The sequence below is a fragment of the Lepidothrix coronata genome, unplaced genomic scaffold (assembly GCF_001604755.1).
Source record: "Lepidothrix coronata isolate B3197 unplaced genomic scaffold, Lepidothrix_coronata-1.0 Scaffold159, whole genome shotgun sequence".
NCBI lineage: Eukaryota > Metazoa > Chordata > Aves > Passeriformes > Pipridae > Lepidothrix > Lepidothrix coronata.
The window spans coordinates 1,529,609-1,546,901 of record NW_016690339.1 but is presented as its reverse complement, the minus strand read 5'-3'; the positions used below and the strand labels follow the sequence as shown (position 1 = coordinate 1,546,901).

The following is a 17,293-nucleotide window of genomic DNA, read 5'->3' as shown; positions in this document are numbered from 1 at the left end:
CTATGCTCAGAGGTTAAGAACTTCCAAGGGTTTGGGCCCAAGTATTAAGTATCAATTCTTCTGATTTGAAATGCAGCAGAAATAAAAGCAGCATTGTATCTCTGGGAAAGCATCTTTCTAAGAATAGAAGTATAACTTCTAGTGTTTATGAGTGAATGAGAATAGTAGAAAACATGATACCACCTCACATGCAGTAAATGTTTTGTGTGTCCATGTCTACTGCTTTTCTCATTTACAGTAAAAAGACACAACATACCAAACAACTTTCAGTTGATCCAAGCAAAACAGCAAGTCATTAAACATGGGTAATATAGATCTGACAATGTTTTCACAGTTGTAACTTCGTTGATAACTGTGGACTTTCTTGAATGGTGTAACACCTATAGAAACTGTTAACTTGACACAGAAATGAAACATAACTACTTCAAATTTTATAGTCTACTATCATCCTCAAATTACTGTAAACTCTGCCAAATGCAGTGTATATCCACCTGTGAAGATCTTATAGGTGTAGGACCTAAGTGTCTAGCTTGGGATTTTCTCTGTCTTGTTCAAGGCATGTGACCAGAATTGCATCAACTGTGACAAAGCATCTCATCCAGTTAAAGACTGACAAACCCTCAGGTTTCCAGCAGCCTACCTTTACAAATGGTACCATTTCCCGTGTAACCCGGCTTGCAGACGCAGTTGTGCCCACCCACAGTGTTGAAACAGAGCGCATTTTCATCACAGTTGTGCTGGTTTGTTACACATTCGTCATGCTCTGAAAAGAGAAACAAGAATGGGATGGTCCTGAATTTTTAAAAACACAGCAAAATAAAAGCTTCATATAGGTTTCCACGTTAAAAAGAGATAAACACAGTAGCAGTTACTGACAATAGGGCTATGTGAACAGATAACTATGGGATAGCCAGGGTATTCCTTTTTAGGACATACTAGTATGTGATAACTGCACTGCAGCATAATTCCACTTTCATTACCAGGGAGTCACCATCATTACACTCTCTATGGGGGCTCCAGTGTTCTTGTAAGCATTTGCCAAAAAGCCAGCTAGCATACTGAAAATCCATATGCTATTTCTACTGCATAATTTATTCATGCCAGTTTATCTTATGCAGGATTCTTAGGGTTTCCTTCAGAAAGCTGACTAATGGTGCGAGATGCACGCTCCAAACTGCAAAAGAACAGGTTAGCAGAAGGCAGGTCTGCAAAGTGTTTTTCCTCCCTTCAGTCCATACACAGCACTTTATTTAGATGAAATAAATAACCAAAAAAAAAGGTCTGCCTGCATTTCAAGGGACTTTTAGCTGGCATGTCCTAGCATCAGAGTGCAATGAGACTGCTCAAACTGGTGACTAGACTTAGACATACTGAGAAGTGCCCATCTTGGGAATAAACTAAAAATCTGGACCATATGATTTTGTGTTAATTTGCAATGCACTGCTTAATCTAAACAAAAAAAAGGACTACATAAGTGTTTAGGTTACAGAATATTGTAATGTTTAATTTGTGATTTTTAAGAAATGGTAAATGCAATCTCAAAATAAGATGCTCTAAAGTGTCATTTCAAAATGATACATGAAAAACTCTATTACTTTCAAAATGCAGTATATTAGTCTGTAGGCGTCCAAATAAAATGCTTCCATCTTCTGGAAATATTCCTTGCATTTTTGTTAAATCAACAGTATTCATCTATCCATAAATAATTTCAGGCCCCTGAAATTTTAATTTCAGGGAAACCAGCTGTTTGGGAACATAAAGGCACCTAATTTTAATCAGCGGACATGGACTAACTTGCATCTGTTTTCATATGTGAGGTTTTCATAGCCATAATTCTGCACAGATTTTAGCAAATTTTATTAGTGCAACTTATGCCAGTTCTGGCTATTTGGCACAAGTATTAAATCTGGAATCAGATGCTCTTTCTTCCCCCATTTTGTGGGGTAAGACTGTTCTGAATCTTCCTCTTTATAAATAATGAGCTGAAATCTGCACATACCCTACAGAGTTGTCAGGAAAATTAATTTCTTAACATTTGCAAATCACTACGGAAATGTTCCACTTGCTATTTCAATAGTGGCCATAAACTGTAAGAGTATAAAACTGGCAGAATGGCACATCTCCAATCCATCAGTAGATGTAAATTTTCCTCTAGGCAAGTACCTGTTATTTAAAAGGGGGAAACATTCACCTCAATATAACTAATAAATTTTAAATGCTAAAAAGGTTTAGTTTTATTTTGCTTGGTTTGTTGTTGTTGAGTTTTTATTTGTTTGGTTTTTAATGACACTAACCTGATATCCCTCTTCTAAACAAGAACTTACGTGTCTCTCATATCACCAATCATGCTCTCCTCAACTGGATGCAGTGGAGCACAGGCTGCAGGCCTCTGCCCTAAAGCATGAGATTTAATTACTTTGCTCTCAGTATGAATAATTAAAATTGTTATTGTTCACCAAATGATCCAAGCCCTCTAAAATCCACTTATGATATTTGACTCTGACCTCATAACATAGTGAAATCTCTCATGCTGGCTGAAATAGTATTTATGCTAAAGCACTTCATAAAATAAAAGAGAAATAAAGTAGTGACCGCATAAATTAGGTAAAAAGTGTTAGCAGTATTGTGATTGCATTAAAGAAGAGATTTTAACAGGAATGGAAGAAATCAGCAAAAAAAAAAAAGAATAAGGGTGTTCTACAATCCTTCTAGATTTGTTTCTCTGTACCATCTGAGTTTAGCTTCAATAACACACTTAAATCCATTTAAATATAATGTTTCTTTATATTGTTTTTACAGTTAGCTTACACTTCAGGATTGGCTCTTTTGTGGACTGATTACCTGGTTAAACTGCACCCAAAAATCCTGTACACAAAACATGTCACTACATCTACTCTTCCAGCACATGGCACGCTATACACACCAATTTAAAGAAACAGTCGAAAACATATTTTTCACTACAAATAACAAGATAGACTGTTCAGCTTTATTAAACATAGATATGCTTAAGGGTGGTGTTCTGTTGATAATTCTTCATTAGTTCATGCTTATCACTTTGGTTCCTTTTTTTAATCAAACACTTGGAAAGTCACCATAAAAAAGAAGAAAATTGCAGAGATTGATTTCAGCAATCTTAAATATCAAATCAAGAACTGTAGAAGCAGATAGGACCATGCATTACAAAGAAGTAAAAAAGTAATTTATAAAAGAATCATTAAAAGAGAACCAATAACATGATTTTTATGTTCCAAAACCAGTATAGAAACATTATTTGCTCAACTTAGGAATGTTTAAATTTTATTTCTGATGTTGCAAGAAGCAACACCGAGGCCATTTATTTCAAGCATCTTTAGAAATCATGCGACACACATTTAATGGAAGTTCTATACTTAATCGACTGCACACCATAACGAAGATGGAGACAGACCAGGTACAACAGTATTACAGAGGCAAAGAAATAAAAATTATTTTTGCAGAGAGATTTTAATGATTAATGAACCTGAATTTGCATAAACATCTATTACAAAGAGCAAATGCACTGTTTTCAATGATGCCTTCTAGAGCTTTATTATCTAATACATCTTAATTCCATTTTGCACTGTTCAGGACTCTCTGCTCAACAGTGTTAAAATTCATAAAATCTCTGTTCTGGGAAACAAAGGATGTTTTAAATACACTATTTATATTGACTAAACTATCTCTGGAATGAGGTCTTTCTAGATAGAGAAAAAAATTTAACTCCAAAATTTGCTTTTGCTCCATGGTAATAACAATAGTAACATTTAGTGCATATGAATGTCCCATTAAATAGTTCTTATGACACAGAAGACTTAAAAAGCTAAAAATTATGTGATGATGCAATTAATTGACTTATGCACATTTGTGTGTGCAGTTAATACAATATATACACACAGAAAAATATATATACACAAATATATATATATGTACATACAATAAGGGTGATGTACTTTATTTTACTTTGGTTCATTTTTAAATACTACTCCAGAATATTCCATGTGGTTAGCTTAACAGAAATGCTACTTCAAATGTCTATCTAGCAAGAGAGACTGCTGGCATAAACTGATCAGGACTCACTAGATGCTGTGATGCATGTCAATGTAATGACAGCTGAGGACCTGTCTTACCAAATTTATTACCTGTGCAGATATTCTTGCTGAACCTGGTAAAATTTAACATGTTGTCCACAAGGTGTGGCACCCGCCTCCACATCAGCACTATTTAACATAAACCTCCATCCTTCCTATTGTGTATTTCATGATTAGAAATAAATAAAAGTCTGTACAGCATTTCCTACTTGCATACTGCAAGACTTCCCAGTATTTGCCTTGTGCATCCAAATTCTGCAAACATCTAAGAAAAATATAGAAAATAAACATAATCCAATCCAACAGCAAATAGGAATTATGACTAAATTGAATCACTTACTTAGGGGTAAAGAATATTATGTTGGCAGTTTTCCTGAACCATCCATTACCAACACCAGAAAATAAGAGCTGAGATGATGTTTATGATGCAGAAATGCACAAAAGTTCCCAAAAATATAAATAAAACACATCCCTGCAATTGTAATCTTGGAACATGATGCAACAGATATTCATTGCTGAGTAAGGAACATGTGGACCAGGATTAAATTAAAATAATTTAAATAAAGAGAATATATTAGGTATTTTATCCTTTTGATACCTCTGCATTCCTGAACTCAAATTACTTTCAGCCTCCTGTCTCTTTCCCATTGATTTGATATAGATTCATAGAACCATGGTGACTAGCTGGCCATCTGATTTGACAGTGACAGTAGATAAGAGTTACTTGAATTATCAATAGCCGACAAACTTTAATGCCCACTTACAGTTTATCTTAATTACAAGGGGCTTTTTTCTCCACCTATAGCTCATGTACAAGACAAAAATTAGTAGCAATTATAGGTGTAGTATGGAAAACTTATTCCATTAAGACCATTTGGGAAGTGACAAAAGGTTAATTTCTTTAGGACTTCGTATTAAGTCAGTTAAACTCTAATTGGTAGGGTTACTTAAAGTCTCAGTATAAGCACACTATTTTCAGGGAGTAAATGCTGTAATTTTATTGAATTACGCTATTTGACGGAGAGTGTCCAAAGAAGGTCATTGAAACGGGTGAAGGGACCAGAGAACAAGTCTTACGAGGAGTGTCTGAGGGAACTATGGTTGTTTAGCCTGGAGAAGAGTAGGCTCAGGGGGGACCTTCTCTACAACTACCTCACTGGAGGTTGTAGACAGGTAGGGTTCAGTCTCACCTCCCAAGTAACAGTCGATAGGACAAGAGGAAAAGGCCTCAAGTTGCCCCATGGGAGGTTTAGAATAGATATTAGGAGAAAATTCTTCATTGTAAGCATTGTCAAGCACTGGAACTGACTGCTCATTGAAGTGTTTGAGTAACCATCCCTGGAGATATTTAAATGACTTGTAGATGTGGCACTTAGGAACATGGTTCAGTGGTGGACTTCGCAGTCCTGGGTTAGACTTGATGATCTTAAAGGCTTTTTCCAACCTAAAGAAGTCTATGGTTTTATATTTTCCATCTCTGTAGAAGCATACGTTTATGTTAAATTTTTGGATTGATATTCCCGTTTACTTTTCCATAGATATTCCTTAATTCAAATGCAAAATGGAACCCATGTTTTAATTACTCATAGAATTACCGTCACACAGTTTACCCTTAGTTAATGCTAGAGTCAGCATTAATCATTAATGACCAGAAGCAGCTGTCCTCAGTTCAAAGTTGGGGAGTCCAAAAGCTAGGTCTCCTCTGTTCCCTGCTAATCCTGTTGATTGATCTTTATCTTCATCCATTCCCATATATCCATGCTGCTCCTGATCCCCATTTTCTAATTCTTTCTTCAGTGCAGCCAGGAACAACAATTTCTGTATATCTATGTTCAGAATTTTCCTACTTTTTTCTTTAAATTACATAGATAACAAAAATAGTTCTGGCATGTGCTTGTTCTATTTTTAACATCTGTTTAGAGACCATCCTGCTTTCTGAGATTCTGTTTCTGTCTGTAATTATTTAGTTCATTGTTGTTCTTCAGGGAGAACAGCTGCCTCCATCCCATCCAGATGTCTATTTCTCTCTTTCATCTATTAGTTTATTTACTTATTCTATATTTGGTGTTAATGTAGTAAAAAAGGAAAAATAAGGCAACTGTAACAAAACCTTAGGAAGAAAATCCACTTGAGGATATGTCCAAAATTCAGTGTTCCTTTTCCTATCCATATGAGAAAACTCCAGAATTGCATCTTAGTTATACTACCAGGAAGATATAATGGGGAAACTATATTACTGGCAATTAGGATGTAGGATTAAAACAACTAAAAAAACACTTGACCAAGAGAAGGAACAAGCACTCATTCTCCTTTCATCTGCCTGCGAGGCTAGGAGAGCTTTGGAGAAAATTCCAAGGTGGTTGTAGCTCTGATGAGACTTGAGACAAGGTATAGACCTTTGGAACTGGTATAACTTTTTTCACAAAAAAACAAATCCCGACACTGAATGAGATGATGAAATTGACCCCTAAAATACCTCATGTTTCCAATCACGAAGTTTTTTTCTCTCTAGGAGAACCAAAACTCTTAACATGTGTGCTGTTCTTTACCAAGGTAGATAACACAAGAAAGATACTGGGACCAAAAATACGCAGAGAAATACTGCATATTTACATGCAAATATAAAATATAAAAAATATGAGACATTCTAATTCTAGTTAGCACTAGTTTTTCAAAAACTTTCTCTGAGAAGATTTTCAATTTTATGTTTTATTTCACAGCAGACTTTTGTCTAAAAAAACCGTATTTCACACACCAAAGCCTAGAAGAGGCATGTACTCTTTTCCCTACCCTTTTACTTTAAGACTTTTTTCTTCACACAAAATCTCTTTTCTTTATTTTTTTGTTATTTGTGTTCCTGATGTTCCTCCTAGACTGATGGAATACATAACTCTCACCTCCAAGACCCTTTGAATTTTCCAATAAAAATATCAAATTCTATAGCTCTAATATTGGATTTTATGGCTCTAAACAGGGTATGCTCTCTTCTAGGACTCAACTTGAAAAGCCTAACACATGACTTGAACGTTGACCAGTTCACCTTTCCTGTTATATCTGCACACCAAGAAGTCCATGCCAAGATCTCTTGGAACACTAGGAAGACAAAGATATACTGTCAGCCACAAGTTGATTGGTAAAATACATATTTTGAGGCAGGTCTATCATTACTCCCTCCATCTTCCTCCACAGCTCTTAATCAAAGCATTTAAACTTTCTTAAGCCCACCTAAGTTTCATCATCCTCAAAATGTGTTTTGTAACTGTGATTTCCTATTTAGTGGAAAAATACATATTTTTGCAAAATACACTCTTCTCATTGAGGTTTCTATTGTAATATTAATCAGTGTTACTTCATGTAACATCATGTGCATTTTTATACTTTTCAACCAGTTAGGCAATTAAATATATTAAAAAATATTTCGCCTGACAGCTACAGTTAAAAAAGCCTTAATTTATCTCCACTTTCCTTCATGTCTGCCATTTTTTATATTCCCTCTTGAATAGAAAAGTTTAAGGGAAGGATTTTCTAAAGCACTTAGCAGAGATCTAACTGTTTTCCCTAAAGGAACATCTGTAACTCCCACTGATTACAGTGGCAGGACTGTAATGCAAATGCAAAATGATTTTGAAAATCCCACCTTAAGAGATTCCAGTCTAGACATAAGGTCTGTGACCTTGTCATCCACTTCTTTTTTGTCTTAATTCAAACTGATCTCTTAATATCTTGCCTCTTTTACCAGCGACATTTTAAAATGAGGTTTCTACCTTTTAGAAAGTATTTCTTCATAAATTCATCTTTTTTTATAATGCATCTAGCTAGATGCATTATTTTTTCCAAGGTAAACCTTATTTAATTCCAACTTGTATTGTACATGAAACCTCCCAGGTACTTATGATAAACTGATGCTTTCAAAATCTTCTTTTATTTTGTTCAAAGTGACAACAATAGCAAATTCTACATCTATAGCAATGTTCCCTACTTTATTGCTAGTAGAATAGCCAGACTAGAGCTGCAAATACAATTTCGTCAGCCAACTGAATTTATTTTACTTGTCCTAATTTCAACCCTTTTTATTTATTTACTGTTTCCTTACTTAAAGGCTCCATATTATAACAAGTCTGCCACTAGCAATAGATATCCATCGGATATTTGGCCTCCAACCTACATTCATTTCTGTTGCACAAATAAAGCTGTGAAGTAATCTGACTGCTGTTGAGGCTCATAACTTGCTGCCTGTTCTCATATTTCACTAGTAACATCCATATGACTTGAGGGCTCCACAAAACCACCTTTGAACCGTTTTTCAGCACAGAGTTAACAGAAGGTAGGATATACACAGTGGGACAAAGGAAAGATGTCTCAATCAAGTACTGGCCAAAGTTGGTTTGATAAAATATAAAGGTACTTAAAGCTCTCTAGAAACAGCTGGTGCTTTTCTTTCATTCTTTTTGGGATGGCATCATGACCAGGGTTTGTCAACACATTCCAGGGGCTTGTAAAAAATCAGTTAGAACATTACAGCATCGTTACCAACGTCAGTGCTTGAAAACAAGAGGCACCACAGTGGTGGATGAAATGCTGCTGTTGCTTTGATTCTGCTCTTATCTGCAGGAATCTGAAGCAACTTACCTAACCATAAATATTATAAAACAAATGGTTTTTTCTGTCCTCTCATGCAGCAGGGAGATTTAATGCATGAGATGTTTCTTCTCATTTCCCTGGCAGTGCTGTGACTCAGACACTCAGATCACTCACTGGATATCAAGGACAGTACTATTTTTGACAAGACAAGAGGGAGAGGAGGCTTTCCTTAAATACTGCTCCCCTTATTTTAAAGAGGGTTCTCTACTTGAAAACATTATGCTTCGGTGATGGTAAGGTAGAGCAATATTGATGCTTTTGCCCTTTTGTCAGCCTTGATGTCGTCTCTAGTGACGCACCAATTTTCCCTAGGGTACATCCTCCCTGACAGTTTACAAAGGTGCACCAAAACAGCACAGTAAATGTATCCTTCACAAACACTGCACATCAGTTGCCTTCCCTGGAAACAAAAGCACCTGGGGAGAATGGTATAGTCAGTTCTCACCACAGCACAGTTTTAGGGAAGAGCTAACACACATACCCAGCCTATAAGCCATGAAGTTCTCCTGGCTTCCGCAGTTCACATGTAGAGCTTGATGCCAGGACATAACCTGCAGAGCCTTCTGGTCTGCTTCTAACAAAAATCAGCATAGCATAGTAATGAAGATGCAACGAAATTTGCTTTCATCCTCCTTCCCCCACCCCTGCAATGTTATGAAACTTGAAACTGGCTAACTTGTTTCATGGGTAGATTTTCCAGACCACACCATGTATTTGTTGCCACAGTTCAACTATTAGTGTCTATTGAGCTTACAAGTAATTATTTCTGTACTTAACTGTATCATAGAATCATTAAGGTTGGAAAATACCTTTAAGATAGCTATGTGCATTTTATATTGATAAATAAATATTTGCATAAGCAGATCTTAGCAAAATTTATATATCTTAAAAATTCTGCCATCAAATTTGCTGTCCTGCTTAAGGACACCATGAATTGTTCTAATAACCAGAACCATAAATTATATATAGTATACAGTATTGCTCACATCTCAAAAACTCAAAATCTGAGTTTAGAATCAAATTACAGAGTTAAGAAAAAAGTAAACTTTGACCTGATATTCCATTTTGCTACTATTACTATCATCCCGGGACAACTTCACCCTTATAATCCTACTTCCTTCACATGGCTGCTCTTTGGAAAAGGTAGGATTTAAGCTGAGATACTGTGAACAACTTTGGAGGACTTCAAACCAAGATGAAGCCCACCCCGTGGAAGGTGTACAAAGTGAATAAACACAGGGTATTCAAAGCAGACTGGAATATCTGTTCACACTGCCATCAACCACAAACTCTATTTACTTCTCAAACATTAAAATTATGCAGACAGAAGTTAAGTACATACAGTTCCACCTTCTGAAGGGCTAGGAGCAAGGTAATAAATTTTTCTTACTATTTTCACACTCCAAATTTATTAAAAACACACAAAAAATGAAAACAGATTACTCTTGATGAACCCTCACCTTTCCAGAAATCAATCTTGTCTTGAATAGGACTGGCCATTTAACACCACTTTGAACAGTATGAAACCTTATCTTTGTTTTTTTTAAATGCACTGTCATTAAAAGATTCTATGACAGGATTCCAAACCCTAAACATCAAAGTTAACACTCTGTGACAGCTGGTGTGTTTCAAACTCATCACATTTACTGGTCTGTAACAGGGTAAATGACAAATTACCTGCTGTAATTACTGTTGCTGACAATATATTTTTTCTGGTGATTGGTCTGTGTGACTCAGAGCTGCTTATCTTTGTCAGTCCAGTCCAAATCTCCATTTCCATGGGACTTGGACATTAACTTCGGAAGTATTTATAAATTAGTCCCAATATCTGCCAAGACAGATATTTGGGACAGTATAAATTCATCTTTTATTACAGGTTAAGCAGTCTACCACTCTAATATTATTTTGTATTATCAAATAAGTATTCATGATGAAATTCTGTGCCCCAATTAAATGCACATTTATTTTATTAGTATAATGGGAGACACCACAATGGGTGATTACAATGAAAGAATAAAATGCAAATAAATAAGGACATTGACATTTTCACAAAATGTTCATTCACAAAGCAAGATATGAATTTTAAAAAAGTAAAGGATAAAACATTGAAACTTAATTCTCATTGCTTTTTTGTGAAAATTTTAAAGAACACATACAGAAGACAACAGTGACTTGATTTTGAGCAACGTGAGTTACAGGCTAATCAATATAGCTCAGTGGAAGCATTTCCCTGGAATACCTTTAACTTTTAAAATATAAAATAGATACAATTCCTTGCACCACTTCTCCTAAGAAAATACTTGGAGGATGTGAAAAGATTGCAGCATATAACAACAGTAAGAAACAGATACAATCTTTTTGAGATGATTTGAAAGCTTGTCAGAAAGAAAAAATACTCCTACAAAAACTCCTATGAACCATTCAGGTAGAGCAGCTTCCTATTTTATTGCTAAGCTTGTTGACAGAGCTCTTGGTTCTTGAGAGAAACATAGAGATTTTCAGTTCTTTTCTTATTTAATGGAGGAGACCTCAATTTTTGCACAACTGACTACATAAATTGTAAAAGGGACTGGTTTCAAGAAAGTTAATTGATTAGCATTTCTGAAATAATTTCTATTTTCAGTTTTCTAGTTCAGTTTTGAAGATTCCACAAGACTACTACTAGCATTTTCTTAAAAAAAAAAGGAAAAAAGAAAAAAGAGAAAAAAATAAATTAAAAAAAAAAGACTAGATAGAGCAGTTCTGTGTATTGAGAATGTCCTCAGGAAAAATATCAAGTATCTTTCACAGTCACAGTACTTTCAGAAACATTGCCTCACAAAATGCAGCTTCATTAACAAAAGTGAAATTTCACCCAAAACCCTTAAGATTATATTGTACAGCAGCAGAACATAGACTCTAATACTTCCCTTTGTATCAGTGTGACTTTTCAAATTATTGATGATGATTTTGCAAGTGTTCCTTGGGGCATCCACAGAACACAACCCTGAAGATGGGTTCTAACATATTTTCCTCAGTGGTATTTGTTACTTCTTGTTGACCCACTCTTTCTGACTGCTGTAGAGGGATCTTGCCAATCACTTTATTACCTTTATTCATTTAGATGAGCTGGCAAACACTGACAGAGCAAGTTTGGGAACAGAAACTAGTTTTAGACAAAATTATAAGGGTAGAAGAAGCATGAGTTTAGCTTCAACACTACGCATTCATGCATGACCAGCCACAGCCTGGCTGCAGAATCATCAGCACATTTCAGTGTGAATCAGAAGTTACATGCAGAACCAAAAATATAAGTCTTTCTGTGTTCATAGGAACACAGACACTGGATGAGTCAGTGAAGTGGATAAGCCCACTACGTTTACTTTGCACACCTACACATTTCAGTGTAGATTTCACCATAATTCTATATGCAAAGGAGGACTAGCAAGGATGCCACTCCAGTTGTGGTCAAAGGGTCTGTACCATATGAAAGCAGTTTGACGCAGTAAAGTACATGGTTTTGTAAGTCAAGAATCATCAGTCCCAAAGACTGACAAAAGGGAGCAATATTGACAAAGATTTATTGCAGAAACAAACCTAGAAAGGATTTGTCAAAGATGACAACATACTAAATTATAATGATTGACAGTATAAAACATGAGTTAAAGAAACAGTTTTCCATTTAGCATAAAGCAGATTAATCTATTCTAAACATTTCATGAAAAACAAAGGACACTTCTAAGTTATTTCTGGAGTCCATGATTACCAGACATGCCATGTGTTATGCAGTAGGAATCAAATTGTAAAAAATTACAGGTTTCCATGCTTATAGATTGTGTGAATACAAATAATTCAGGGATTCCTATCTATCCGAACAGGAAACTTCCACATTCATTCAAAGAAAAAAATTGCAACTATAATATTAAAAGAAAAGGCTTCTGAAGCCCTGGGCAATATTAAAAAATATTATGTCTCCTTTTATGAGTCTTGACAAACAGTTAGCTTTCTTACCCTTTGCCTTCTGTTACAACTGTGTTAACTTAGATTGGAAATATTTTTCAACAGTAGAATGCCAAAAGACAGACAGACATGATATCCATATACTGCCAGCTGTATACTACCCTTAAAACCTAGCTAATATGTACTATGGCTATAGACACCTTTATTTTACTGTGAGTGTGTAGAAAACCACTGACTTCAATACAGCACGGCCACATAAACTTAAATAACTGTTCCTTTTTTAAAAACTGTCTTGCTTCATACAGTGGCTCCAGTCTCTCACTGACCTTGGCTGGAGTCCCTCTGAGAACAGGCAACACTCTCCCAGCATGAGGCAATCACCAGCTGGCTCAGACATGATAGATGAGAGCCATCCAACTTCTCTCACTTTGGCTCGCTCAATGAGACAGCAGCAGATTCCCCATCTCCTTAGCCAGAAAGATCCTTATGACTTCAAACAAACTGTCCTCAAGGCTGCCTACTGTTTTTTCTGATCTTTGCAATCTGCCACAGAAGGATGGGCCAGGGGACGTCCAGCTCTGAAAGGACGTCATGTTGCAGTTAGTTAATACTAGCCATCCTCTTGCTGCCATCATCATAATTCCCACAGACCACAACTACCATCCAGTAATGGGATGAGTAGATGAAGCTTCAACCAGACAACATCCCCTTGTGTTCAGTCTCTTGGACTTAAACTCTTCAAAGAAAATTGGCAGCTCCTTGGTTGGTGGTAATTCTGGATGCAGTTCAGTTCTAGACTGAAGTACCTAATATCCATGTTTGTCTTTCTGGGCAGGATTCTACCGCATAAACACACACCGAGCTAACAGGTCAGATCCAGCCTGGTACCACATGGATATCCAAGACACTAGCAAAGGGTGTAATGCAAGGCTCTACGGGAGGACTGTAAAAGCACTTGGAGAACAAGTAGGACACACTGTAGCATCTAAAAAGTTACTAGACCTGTAACTGGGCAACCAGAACTTTGCTATAGCCATCTAAATTCACATTTCAGTCAGTGTCACCTCCAGAAGTCAGTAATGTAAAATAGATATCTAACACAGGGTAGAGTTTCCCCCAGATAAGTGGCTCAAGCCCATGGAAAGAGGTAATTTATTCTGCTTGTATCTAGCAGAACTCAAAAATGCAAGACCTACAAGGTAGGTCTTAAATTGGATCTGCTAATCCTGTCTTGTGGATTGCCTAGAACCTGTAAACAGACAACTGAGTTGGATCCAGCTGAATCCTTGACCTCTGCTGATTATAATGCGAGCTTAGATGAAGAGATGTACATTGGGGTGTCTTAATTGCAAACTGAATTCCATCTCCTGTGTCAACGACAGTGAAATTCTAACATAAAGAGTCAATGTAATTAGCTATGGAATGAATAATTCATTCAGTGCTGTATGATTTGTCAGATTTTCTATTTTTACAATATACTGTGTTAATTTTGCTATACCCCTACAACTCTAGTTTCCAATCATATTGCACTGACACAGCACATAATTGCACTGTAGAAACTGCCAAGGGACACAGGGTGATTTAAAGCTGCAGAGGGGTTCAGAACACCAAGAACAGGAGGTACATTGGGTGTCTGTTGTAATACTGTGATATAAATATTGAGCAATGTTAATGTTTGGAAATATTGTAATTTCAGAATTTTTACATAAAAGAAAGATCTCACTCTTTTCTGAGTTAGTTTCAAACTGAGTATATCTCAAGTTGGTATCCGTACTGCCTTTTATACATTGAAAAATTCCTCATCACATTAAGAATGCAAAATATTTCTCGTAAAACAAAACAATCAATTCTGATGTCTGCTTCTGCAGAAAGACAGATTTTAAACAGTATACAGAAACTGCAGAAATGCAAAATAGACCCTTGCTTTTGATATAATACCTTTTACCATCCTCTGTTCCTAAGGCTAATGGGGAATAGAGCTCTATGGTGCATTGACAGATACAGATATATAGATATGCACACATACACCATACATATACATTTGGTAAAAGAATGATTTCTCTAAAAGAATTATGCATTCAATACTGAAGATCACACATTTGTGTCTTTGTCAAGGGAATCCATTTTCTGTTTAACAAGTCAAATCATGTTCTACCAACGACTCTTTAAAAATGTGTTGGATTTTGGTCAGCTGAGAAATCCATCCTGGTATAATTGCATAGCCAGATGAACAGTTGTCATGAACTGGGTCAGTAACCAAGGAGAAAATGGGATCTAAAAACTATCCTCTAGGAAAAAAAAGTTCTCATTCCAAGCTGAAACAGCCTCCAAACTAAGTTGTGAAGGATAACCTGATTCAATCCAAATAAAGTATAAATGAGTTCAGTTGTATAAGATACAGCAGATATATAAAAATGGCTTGCGTTGTTATCTTAGTAATGCAGTTGCATAGCAACAAGCTCAGTCTCAGTGATCATTCCTTTATTAGCTTTGTGAATTATCGTACAGCTAGAAAGTGGATATTGGAGAGAATTTATCCTGAAAGAAGATTGAGAGCTTCATGTATACTGACATACTATAAAGCAGAATGGAAACTGGGCCAAGTAATAGAAACCCAAATCAAATAGGCTTTGAGTTAAAAATGCTCTATGCACAGAAGCTGACTTGTTTATTACTAATGGCAACACCAGTAGTATAGCTGGACACCACTGCTCCTGTGGAGTTTGGATTGCATGGTGTGATAATGCATTTGCATGCATGTTACTTCTACCATAATTGGGCAGGGGGGTGGGGGGTGTATCAACAAAATTAGAGACAGAGAGACAGATGGTTCATCTTGCCCATATCATTATATTCTCTGGTGCTTTGCTGACGAAAACATTTCCTTATTCAAGCTGTGGTATCATGGCATCACTATACTGATGTTACAACCAGCCCCTGTCAGTATGCTTGTTTATTGCTCTGTCCCTTGCACCATACTGCACAATCATTCTGTCTTTTTTTAAGCACAGTCAATGCTCAGCTGTTCTACAAGCTGCAGAACTTGAGGAAAACTTGAAATGTTGCTGAATTAATAAAAAATAAGTAAAGGGAAAAAAATGGGATGAAATTAATTTTTTATTGTCATCATGTCTCATATTACAGTATTTTCAAGTAACCAAGCTGGGACACTATAAGCATATGACTACTCTAAGGTCACAGACTAATTTTGTAACTTCTTTGCAGCAGTGAAGGGTAAAGGGTATACAGCAGTGCTGACTAAAGTTGCATACTGAGGCCATATTTAGTCACTTATTAAAATGTGGTCTCATTTACCAATGCCCTAAGTAAGATCAGCTCTTCAGGATGTCTTCTGGATGCATTTGTGTGTCTGAAAAAGCAGGCCTGAAAAACCAGGCCAATTTTATACTTTAATTAACTGGGGACAAGCATACAGCTTTAAACATAGAAGCTGGATGACTTCATTCAGCTCTGGATTACATCAGTTTTACAGTAGCTTTTGTCCATGGAAACTCAGACAACCACATCACTCTTAGAAGAGGTTGGTGTAGGTGTTAAAACATAGCCCACATGCCTCACATGCCAGCTAGATTTTATTTATCACTTTAAATACAGAGAGGCATTCCTCTTCAGTTCTCACAACTAATTTGTGGGAACTGAAATGTACAGCTGAAACAAAAATAGCTAGCAATACATGATATTGTAAAATACCCACACTTCACAGCTAGCTGAAATCCTACCAGTGTACACTGATGCAAAACCATTTTCCACGCCATGTTAGAACCCACCAATGAACTTGTCCCGAACATCTGAATAGATCTGTGCTCTAGGGAATAAAGATGGATTTTACCTTCAGCAACCTCACAAGAAATTCAACAAAACTTTTTCTCAAATATCCCTGCCATTAAGCATCACTTCTGCTGCACAGTATAGGAAAAAACCAGGAGATTTTCCAACTGTTTATGTCTCAAACAATTGATGGATTTACAAGTCAAAAATGAACCAATGAAATCTGAACAGGAGCCCACAGGCAGATGCACTTTTATGAACCTGAGTTTCTAGATGCCAAGAGGAATCATTCATCCAAAGTGCGTCAGAGTACTTTGTTAACAAAAACCCCCATGTGACAGGGAGTTTATTCCCACTCAAAAACAAATGTAGCTTGCAAGACCCAGAGGATAACAACTGAGCAGCCAACAAAACCCCTGATAATCTGGGGATCTGAATCATAATCAATATAATCTGTTATTTCAACAAAATTGCAGGTCCCTGTTACCGGCATTTCAAGTCCATCCAGATACCAGACTGGTGGTTCCCAAAGTGGAGGCATCTACGCTTTGGGGATAAGAATGGGCTGCACTTGCACTGCAAAGACAGTGCCAATGTTTCCTCATAAGCATCCTCACAAAACTTAGGCTGTAAGCAAAGCATTAATGAAGGAAAAGAAGGCAAGACCCACACCATACCATAAACCCCCAGATATTAGTTTATTACCTGGCTTATGGGATAATGAAAACTGGGGGGAGGAGAGGGTCGGAGAGGGTCAGAGAGGGTCAGAGAGGAGAGGGTCGGAGAGGGTCGGAGAGGAGAGGGTCGGAGAGGGTCGG

The 17,293-nt window shown here is 36.6% G+C and overlaps 1 protein-coding gene across 1 annotated transcript in view; it reads right to left on the bottom strand.

The window, feature by feature from the left end:
- Positions 1–17,293, bottom strand: part of NELL2 (neural EGFL like 2) — a 148,314-nt gene that overhangs the window by 38,502 nt on the left and 92,519 nt on the right. The window contains exon 14 of the mRNA XM_017829184.1: positions 641–763. Within this exon, the coding sequence (XP_017684673.1) occupies positions 641–763 (123 nt within the window). The remainder of the gene's footprint in view (positions 1–640; positions 764–17,293) is intronic.